At 32.5% G+C, this 11,069-nt stretch overlaps 1 protein-coding gene across 1 annotated transcript in view; it reads left to right on the forward strand.

Moving 5' to 3' along the window:
* The window catches only part of Nrk (Nik related kinase), a 125,385-nt gene extending 115,106 nt beyond the window's left edge, over window positions 1–10,279 (forward strand). The window contains 5 exon segments of the mRNA XM_010619717.1: window positions 834–959; window positions 1,254–1,403; window positions 4,117–4,276; window positions 7,568–7,707; window positions 10,184–10,279. Coding sequence (XP_010618019.1) covers window positions 834–959; window positions 1,254–1,403; window positions 4,117–4,276; window positions 7,568–7,707; window positions 10,184–10,279 — 672 coding nt within the window.
* The last annotated feature ends 790 nt before the right edge of the window (window positions 10,280–11,069 follow it).

An 11,069-nucleotide genomic window follows, 5' to 3' on the forward strand; every position in this document is an offset into this window, starting at 1 on the left:
TTTTTTTTTTTTTTTTTTTTTTTTTTTTTTTTTTTTTTTTTTTTTTGGTACCGGTGATCGAACTCTGGTCTTTCTGCTTGCAAGGCAGGCAGCAAAGCCACTGAGCTAAACCCCCGGCCTTCAAATAGCTTTTAATATGGGACGTATGTCAGAATTTTCTGGAGCACTTGTTAAACATTTAGGTCTCAGACTCAATTTCACACTGAATTAGTGAATCTGGAGTGAGGCCTGGAAATCTATTTTTTAGCAAGTGGTCCAGGTAATATCGAACTAGTTAGTATTTGGACTATTTTTTACATGGCACAAGACACCTTCTGATAGACCCCAGCAAGGTATTCATGAAAAAACTTTTGTATCTTATATCTGTTTATATGGTTTGTTTTGTATGACAAAATGCCACAATAAAGACGGGCTACTTCTTATAACTGCTTTTCAAGGATTATTTTCACAATAAGGCTATTTTTTACAAATAGAGTAGACATATAAACAGCCTTGGTTTGCCTTGACACAAATTTTATCACTGATTTGATCTCAGCTGTCAATATTTGGATACAGGTTTGTTCTTGAGTGTCAAACTTTTAGTCAGAGTTACCTGGCATGGAACATGGAAATCAAGGAGATATGTACCAGCAGATACACAGTCCCTGCCCAGGTCCTCACTCCACTTCTTAAATTACACCACAAGACTCTAGTGTAATGAATCTTGTGATGCTCAGTCCTCCACCATGACCTGGTATTGTCTGGGAAACCTGTTTGGCTTTTTGTGTCCATATAAGCCTAGAGCACACCCAGTTGATTATAGGTAAACATGGCTGGCCTTTTTCATTTTTTAGCAAGTATGCTTGGATCAATCAGTAGACTCTAAAGGACACTACATGTTTTATGAAGGATATAAACAAGTATTGGCAAAAACACAAGCAGCTGATCCAGATGAGCTTCTTCATTTGCTGAAGCTCAAGGCAAGTGATATAAGGACAGCAAAGTGCAGGGTGCTATGAGTCTTTTAGAATTATTGGCAATTTGACATTTGAAAGGAAACAAATATTCTAAATAGAATCTATCATTGTGCCTTTGTTATAGTGACAGACCTAATAAAATCTCCAATATAAAGGTGTTTAAATACAGTGTGCCATTTTTAAAAATCTATCTAGGTTTTACAAACCTGTAAACCTAAAAAAGAATGGGAGAATTTTTTGCCTTAAGCACAATGCCATTTTTATGCCTGTTGGTCATACTTTGCTTTGTATTTTCAGGTATTTCCAACTCTTGATCATAAGCCAGTGACAGTTGACCTGACTATTGATTCTGAGAAGAGATTAAAGATTTTCTTTAGCTCAGAAAATGGATATCACATCATCGATGCAGAATCTGAAGTTGTGTCTGATGTGATCCTACCACGTAATGTAAGTTTTTTTTGTTTTGTTTTTTGTTTTGTTTTTTTGTTTTGTTTTTTTCGTAACCTAAATTAATACTTTCAAATCCCTAGAAATTATTGTACACCAGCATTACAACTTTCCAAATATCAAAATTCTGAAAGGTTTAAAAATATAAATAATAACACTTATACTGGAATGGGGAAGTAAAAGGTAGTTATAGAGTACCAAAAAATGATCACACATAAACAAATATCACTGATGGTTTCTTACTCCACTTCAGACATTTTGCCTTTCTGACACACAGTTTATTGTTGTTGTTGTTGTTGTTTCCTTTGTGTATTTGTTCATTCCTAATGAATAAAGTTTAGATTTAAATTTTGGATTTCCACTGAAGAAGACTAACAGTCTTGGGCCCTAATTACTATCTGGCCATTTTCAACTGGAAATGATTCACACCTGGCTCCTTTTAGATTAGAGACAGATTCTACAGTCTCTAGCCATCCATTTTGCACAATGAGAATAATTAGCCCTTGGAGGCATTTCAAGTGATAGCTTTTGCCTGAGTCTTTTTGTACTCCAAAATACCTTAACAGGTTCTTTAAAAATGCAAAACAGTTTCAATTGTTGCCTAAAATTTTGGATCAAATGATTGAACATTTTGATAACAAATGCACATCTATTCCCTCTTAAATAACTATAAAATAGTGAAAATATGACACAATATCTGAAATCTGGATATCTGTAAAAATATTATACCTATCATCTTTATACAGAACTTGACCATAACATAATACTCTAGACACATCGAAATATTTTTGTTTCTCAATATTTCTCATATTCTGCGTCTCATATTTTCTGTTGATGATCAGTCTTGTACTATTGAAGATTGTATTTAAAAAATGCCTGAACTATTGTGTTTCACTTTTTTTGATTCCTAGTTTGTAAACAATTAAAATTTTAGCACATTACCATTGTGTAAAAATTGGTGGAGAAAACTGCTAAATATTCTTAAGTCACTGGAATCATGTGACATTTTGAACAACATTCAAAATTACACCAGATATCTCTAATTAATTGCGAATAGCATCAGTTAAAACATTAGTGAAAACATTTTTTCAAGTGTCTTGGTTACATTAACAATCATTAGTTGATCACCTAGTGATTGCCTATGCTTATACAGAACCTACCCTGTTTGTAATGTAGAAAATACTGAAGCAATTCCATCAATGAGGTCAGATACAAGGTTAGGATAGTTTTACTCTAAATATTTTATTTTATTTAGTTGTCTTCCATAGTTTTCTGTATCTTTTATTTATGTTGTGTCAGATAGCTTTTATTTAGAAACTAGTGCAATATTGAACATTTCATCATTGGTCCAGATTTATACTTATTTGAAAAATCACTGAAGAAATTTGAACCCAGTGTTCCACATAACCAATACACACAAGAAAACATGTTTCCTATTTAAGTAATCCATTAATTATTGGGAAAGCTAGAACAAGAGAAAATGAGCTTTTAAAAATCTCTTTCTGACCTAATTAGGATACCTTAGGTGTATTCAAAATTATATTTAGCTAAATACCCTAGAGTCTTGATCCATTAAAAGGGAAAGGACTCTAATATAAGAGAGAGGAAGGTGTTTTCTAAAATGGAATGTACTGAAAATAATATTTTTCCAAATGTGCTGAATTACAAGTCTGTAATGCTACAAGAAGCCATGTGTGCCGGTCTCTGATTGCTACAGGAATCATCTGAGAAGAAGTGAATTAAATCAGAGGCTGTCTGGATTATCAGCAGTCCAGTTTTATTATAATCAGATTTTGTTGAGACAAGCTTCTTTCTTGCATTTCTTTTATTTTCTTCCTTAACCTCTTTTCTGATTCAACTGCTCATGCAAGTGCCCAGAGAACACATTAAAATTGCTTTTCGCCTCTGGATCCCCATTTTAGTTTTAAGGATTGTTGTTGCTGAAACATGGACTCAAACTGTTGGCCTGAGTGTGCTGGGTCTGGCAAGTATAGTTTCTGAACATTTATTTTTTCTGTAACTTGCTAATTTGAAAGAAACAATAGAGGAATGTAATTGTTTATTTCTCAGGGAAACTGTCAATGTGACAATATCAGCTTAAGCAAATTTTGTCACATTATTTTATGCATCATGAAATTTAGAAATATTCCTGAATGTGTGTATTGAATATATTTTAATAATATAAAATTTAGATATAAAATTATACACTTTTGCAACAGGGGGGCTTATATTTCAAGCTGTGAAAAATATTGTAAACTCATGCCTTGTAAGCATTTTAAGCTCAAACTATTTTGATGTTGATTTTCTAATTTGTATTGTAATTAATTTGCTAATAACAAAAGTTGATAAATTTATTTGGTTCACATATTTATTACTAAAATATTCATTAATTGTAAAAATGTATTTTAAAGCCAAGTCTATAACATTGTGGAGGTTCAAGAAATCTCTCTATATTGGAAATATATTTTTATGTTTTCAAACAAGTCTTTCTCCTAAATATAAAGGCAAATCTTAAACAGTCATGACTACATTTCATAAGGTAAGCAGCTTTTTCCAAGTGGTGAGTAACATGTTGTTCAATTTGGAAATAGAACTTACCTTACTCCCTGCACTTTGAACCCCTTGGCTCTTTATCCTTAGGAAAGCTGCTTCAATTAAAATAGTAGTGATAAGAAATGTTGAACATATAAATCTCTATGAAACATAATTCCAGCCCCTTGAAATCATTGTACCATAGAATATCATCATTTTACCTGATGGCTTGGGAATTGGCATGATGCTCACCTTCAACGCTGAAGCTCTCTCTGTGGAAGCAAATGAACAACTTTTCAAGAAAATCCTTGAAGTGTGGAAAGACATACCATCTTCTGTAGGTATGTATAAAACGTATCCCTCTTTGAGATAAACCCAGAGAAACTATTCAAGGAAAAATGTATCCTGAGTAAAAGTTTCCTGAAAGGTTACTTTTTGTGAAAGAACAGAGGGTTATTTGGAGTCTTGCACACCTTTTCCCTTAGTAAGGTGAAACAAGTGTTTCTCATATACTTAGCAAATCATGTAATTACTAGAGATCAATTTTAGTTCTCTTAGTTGTTCATTTAAAATAATTATGCAATTAAAAGAGGAACTAATTCCTTCCCACAATAATCTATAATTTTACTTCAAATCTCTTTCCTTGTAGACTTTCCACAGATGTTGAAAACACTTTTTTCCACGGCATTAATTTTGGAGGATTTACCTCCATTTAGGAGATTCTCGGTCATGAAAGAATAGCAGGAATATTCTATTTCATACAATTAGTAAAGTTCTGTTTAGTGACTAATATTCCTGTGACTTATCAAATAATTTTGAAAAACAATAGCTATGACTGGAATGCATATAAGACACCAATCAGATGGCCACATAAAGGAAACTGTCTTTTGGGGCTGGGGATTTAGCTGGGAACACCTGCCTTGCAAATGCAAGGTCCTGAGTTTGATCCCTGATACCACAAAAAGATAGAAAAATGAAAAGAAAAGTGTCTTTTTATCTTCCAAACAGGACATGTTTTCCTAACCGATGTTGGACTTCTGATCTGAGAAATGCATTGGGATGCTTGTGTATGTTTTTGGCTGTTGGTGACTATATGGTTAATTCCAGAAAGGGACTAGAATGCATAGAAAAAGTAAAAATTTGGAGGTGAAATTATTATGATGGAAAATAAGTATTCTTAAAGAAAAGTTTGAAGGAGAAAGACAGGTGTGTGTGTGTGTGTGTGTATGTGTGTGTGTGTTTGTGTGTGTGTGTGTGTGTGAGAGAGAGAGAGAGAGAGAGAGAGAGAGAGAGAGAGAGAGGGGTGGGGGGAGAGATTGATATTGTTTGTCAAGACAGAATCCAGCAGTGTCAGAGATTTCTGTAAAGTAGGTAAAAGAGATCCTTATTTTGATGGACATTTTTTCTATGGGATGATGGCACTTTTTGTTGTGTCTGCAGAATATTCTTTTTTTTTGCATATGTAGTCAGTGGTAAGGATTGTCCTGAAAACCTGCTCCAATTTCTTCAAGCAGGCAAACATTCATAGAGGGTTTTAAACTATTTTAAGTGAGAGAAGATAAATGCTTACAGCCTAATTGATACATCTGAGGTGACAGAAGTAAAAGTATTCAATCATGTAATAACCTTTACAGTAGTAATTTTGTGATTAATATGTTAACACACATAGGAATAAGGCAATTTGATTCAAATGGGAAAGCGAAGATACCCCTATGTTAATGCCACTAGATAATCAGAGGTGTCAAAATAATCTGGAAAAAGTTATCTTGTCCAATTCTTGTCTTTAGACAGGATAATTTAACTAGAGAAAGAAAGCTATTTCATTCTGCTAGAATTTGAAAAATATTTATACATAAAATAAATTATAGCCCTTATAGGTGCATGGTATTTTTAGTTTTAACTATTAAGGATATACATTAGAGAATTGATATTAAAGAAATTACTGTTTTTCTGTCTAAAAAACAACTCTTTTGTTATTTAAAACTGACTCCAATCCAGATTTTCCTAATATAAAATTTACATTTCCTTGAATAATGACTAATATTTTTGATAGCAAAATAATTGCTCAGCATTTCCAAACAAATATAAAGAGGCTTAACAATTACTGACAGTTTTACTAAGTATTCTCACTTCCAAATCACTGAGTGAAACCCATTTCAGAATGCATGCTAGCTCAGTAGATTAGTTAAGTGGAAAACTCGTATGTTGCAAGAGTAAGGTAGAAATCTCGTGGACTGGGGATTTAGCTCAGTGGTGCCACTGCCTCCCTCGCAAACACAAGGTCCTGAGTTCAATCCCCAGTGTGTGTGTGTGTGTGTGTGTGTGTGTGTGTGTGTGTGTGTGTGTATGTATATATAGTGATATCTTGTGATGTCATGCCATGTGAACTATGTTCTTGCATTTAGCAAGTAACCGTTGCATTAAATTTAGAAAATTTTGTCATTTGGTTGTTACTTTTTAGTGAAGTAATCACATGAGCAAAAAAAAAAAAAAAATTAAACCCATATAGATTAAATGCTCTACTTATTTCAGTCGCTCAATCCACCAATTCTCCTTATTTCCACTATAATCTGGGATGGTGTTAATTCTATTCTAAAATCAAATGTAAAGTTCTTCTAGGACAGTCATTTTCTGAGTCAAAATGTGTTTGTAATTTAATTATAATTTTGTCAATTTCAAAAACATAAGTAATTTTTATTGTAATAATCAGAAGCAGAAGATAAATTCTTGGTAATTTTATTTGAGAGATCTAATACTCACATTACTGCTTTGAAAGGCACTTTTGTAAAGATTTAAGAGTTTCTTAATGACTCTTATGTACATATAATACATATAATGGCCAAGTAAATTTTGATTTAAATAAGGTCATCACAGAACCTTTAAGAAAGACAAGGAAAAGTTTTTTAAAAGATGTATACTGTAATTATATCAATGTATAGTTTATTCTCTTCAAAATAGAAAATAGAGGATTACATTTATTAATGGACTCTGATTTTAATCATGCTAACATGGATATGAAACTGCTTTATTTTGTTGTTTTCAAGACTATTTTAGCTTGAGTTAACAATTTTATGATTTCATTTATTGGTGGAAATTTTATTTCCCATAAGATACATAAAGAATGGCAATTTAAAAGTTAAACATTTAATGGTAAGATGCTTCCTGTACCAGAAAATGCTGTATAACACCAGTTGAGTTCATGGTTATCTACATAATTAGGTTTTTCCTGCTTCAAAGAAATTTTTGCCACAATCTCTATTGTCACAAAGTATACCAAGACTTAAAAAGTTAAAATCTTAATGAATTTTTCCTGAGAGGGGAAAAAGGCTTAAGAGCATCAAATTAGCCTTAGTTCTACTTATAAAGTGGTAATTTATTCAATTACATTAATGTTCTAAAGTCATTGTTTGAACAAGTTATTCAAAAGTCAGGTTTCCCATATATAATTGTTGGTTAGAACATCACTCCTAAGAAGCAGAGTGACCAAATGACTGGCTATAGAATTAGCGGGAAAATATGGGTTCACTTGAATTGCAATGAGTTTCTTTATAATCAAACATCGATTCTCGTTGAAATTTTCAATCACTGCTGGGAAATACGTATTGTTCTAACATTTTTCATTGGTATTTTAGCTTTTGAATGTACACAACGGACCACAGGATGGGACCAAAAGGCCATTGAAGTGCGCTCTTTGCAATCAAAGGTTCTGGAAAGTGAGCTGAAGGCCAGGTCAATCAAGAAGCTGAGATTTCTGTGTACCCGAGGTGACAAGGTACAATATACACCTTTCAGATAGAGCAAAAATAAAGCAGCAATTGAAATTAGCTAAATAAATATATACCATTTTGTTTCTGGCCATAAATATACTTGTGTTGTGTTTTTCAAATTAGCATGCCATTGGCAAAAAACAATATTCCATTGTGCAATAAAAATATTGACTTGTTAAATGATGAAATTTCCTTTCAAAACAGCCTCATTTTCAAGTGTAAAAAATTGCAGTTATGTCTTAAAATTTAGCCATTATTTCTTCAATATAAAGTCCTTTTTTATATTCATATAAAGTATTTTTAAACAAAAAATACTTGAGCAAATCTGTTGTAAAACATATCTTTTTATTAATTAAGGTATTAATTGGACATATCAATGAGATTCAGCGTGTTATACTTGTACACACACACAGTGTACTTTGATTGGGGCCAACCTCCATTTATCTACCACTCCTACATCCTTCTCAACCTCTACTAAACATTATTCTACATTCAGGTTAATGGTGTTACTTTCCATGTATGAAAGAGAACATGAAGGCTTGCCTTTCTGAGTCTGGTTTACTCTCTCTCTCTCTCTCTCTCTCTCTCTCTCTCTCTCTCTCTCTCTCTCTCTGTACTGGGGATCCAACTTGGGACCGTGTGGCTTGCAAGGCAGGCGGATGCACCCATGAGCTAAATCCCCTAGCCCTAGTTTATTTTTTAATGTCATGTTTTTTGTTTTCATCTATTTGACTGCAAATGACAGGATTTCTTTCTTCTTTATGGTTGAATAATTTTTCATTGTCCATATGCTGATTCTAAAGCTATGGTCAGTAGTGCAACAATGACACAGGCATGGTGGTATCTCTTTGATATGCTGATTTATTTATTTATTTATTTATTCATTCATTCATTCATTCATTTATTTATTGAGGATATACACCCAGAGTTGGGATAGCTGGATTTTATCAAAAATATATTTTTAGTTTTCTGAGAAATATCTGTACTGTTCTCCATAATGATTCTATAATATACAAGTGCATGAACAGTGTATGGGATTTCCTTTTTCCCACTTTCTCATCAGCATTTATTGTTTTGATTTTTTTGTGGATTTTTTTCCAACCTGTCTCATAACTCTCAACACAACCAAATATAAAAGAAGGAAATGGTACTTATGTTTGCTAAAAACCTAATTCATGAGTTAGGCTTTATGCAGGTACTTTAAAAGCTATATCAATTTTCCTTCAGTGGGGATTATGATGTCTACTTTGCAGAAAAGATAAAGAAAAATGAGATTTGGCAGTTATTTGTGTAATTTAATAAATTTCAACAACTACTTCATATAACTAGATGGGACAATTCATTCTATAAAACCAGGAATACTCCTACTTATCATGAGAAATAACGGTTGAAGAAATAATCCTAATAAGAATAAGGACCATTTTTATTTAGAAAAGACTGCAGCCAGTAGTCTATTGGATGCCTATAATCCCAGCACTTGAGGGGCTGAGGCAGGATTGTCACGAGTTTGAGGCCAGCCTGGGCTACACATTGAGTTCAAGGCCAGCTTTAAAGTTAATTTTAGCATAGCCAAGTTAAAGTACTCCAAAGAAAGGAAAGATCCAAATTTGCAAAGAATAGAGATAGAATGACAAGAACTAGTATTTGAGGTCAGATAGACTTAAGACACAGCTCTGGCTCCCATGTCACTAGGTATGAAAATCTGAGAAGTTTGGTCTTCCTGGTCCTTAGTTTTTCATCTCAAAAATAAAAATATTAATAACTACTATGGGAATAAGTGTGAAAGTTTATATAATGTATGTACAGTAAGCATCTCCCAAATTGTCTGACAACTAAAATGTGTGAAGCCAAGGGCAGCTAGCATATCTTATTGTCCTCATTATTATGTCTCAAATCCTTTGAAGTATAGCCACTATGAATGAGGTGCATTTGATGTTTATGTCCATGTTCTGTTTTAATTTTCTTTATGGAAACCATTCACTTAAACTCATTCTATCAAACTATTAATGTTAATTTATTGCACTGAAATAAAGAACTACACAAGGTAGAAAATTTCAGTGGCTTCTTAAACTCTAGCTGTAAATAATAAATATAAAAATAAGCTGTTTTCTTATGCAAAAAGAAAAGCTAATCTGAATAAAGGTAGATTTGTAAAGCAAAGAATTATTAATCAAAACTAATGGTGAACTTCAGCAGATGACTACCACCTATAAAAGTGATTTAAACTGTATGAATTGCAAGGCTATAGAATATGGCAAAAGGTCATTTTAACTATATAAATGAAACTCCAAACTAATTTAATTTCTCATTCTTTCATTTGAAAAAACCTGTCCCAAACAGCAATGTGGGTTAATATTTTAATTAGCAGGTGCAGATAAATTGAAATTATAGCTATCTTAGTACTTAACATTGTTGATTATTAAATCTTTGGTTATAATGTGTTAAATGTCTACTGATAGTGTCTTTTTCTTTCTTTTAAAGCTCTTCTTTACTTCTACCCTGCACAATCACCACAGCCGGGTTTATTTTATGACCCTTGGAAGACTCGAAGAGCTCCAAAGCAATTGTTCTGTTTAAAAGGTTCCAAGATTTATTACAACACTTACAAACAACATATATAGATATACTACAACATTTGCAGTTTTCTGAGATTAAATGAGTATTCGGTTTTATTATTAAAGAAAAATTAAATCATAAACAACTTTTAATGTAGCACAGAATAGTTTTAATAAAAAATGCAGCTTTATATATAAAATTCACTGTAGCAATCTCTATGTACTCCAATGGTGTACAATATCTTTTGCACAAACTTTGTAACTTTTGTTACTGTGAATTCAAATATTACTGTTAAGACAATTGGATGGTATCTATATTCAAATTTACAGCATAAAGCAATCTGTTATAACTAGATTAAAAGCAGCTTTCAAAAGTATTGGCCCTGAGTAGGGTTTTACAGAAAGAGAAAAATACTGACAAAGTATATGTAATTTTTCCAAAGTCTTGAAAAAAATACAGGTTAGGACAGTAATAGCAAAATTTTTAGAACTTTCAGTGACCACAAACAGTCCACTGTGGCATACATACTATAGGTTGCTACCACTGGTTAGGTCATGAAACAAAAATTGTACGACTATGCTACAAACAAATTAAGGTTGAACAACCTGTATGGAGAGAAAATTACAGTGATAAATGAAGAAAGGTCACTTATTTCTTCATCATTAAGCCCATAGCTAGAAATCAGTTGTGTTTTCATCCCATGTTAAACTGATTTCCTTCATACTATAAGAAAGAGAAAAACCTCAAATGCTTGCTTTTGCTCAGACTCTTCAAAGATGTTCAATCACTGTTTTTATAAACCATCAAATAA

Source organism: Fukomys damarensis, unplaced genomic scaffold (assembly GCF_012274545.1).
Source record: "Fukomys damarensis isolate Sample0158 unplaced genomic scaffold, DMR_v1.0_HiC HiC_scaffold_39, whole genome shotgun sequence".
In the NCBI taxonomy this organism is placed as follows: Eukaryota; Metazoa; Chordata; class Mammalia; order Rodentia; family Bathyergidae; genus Fukomys; species Fukomys damarensis.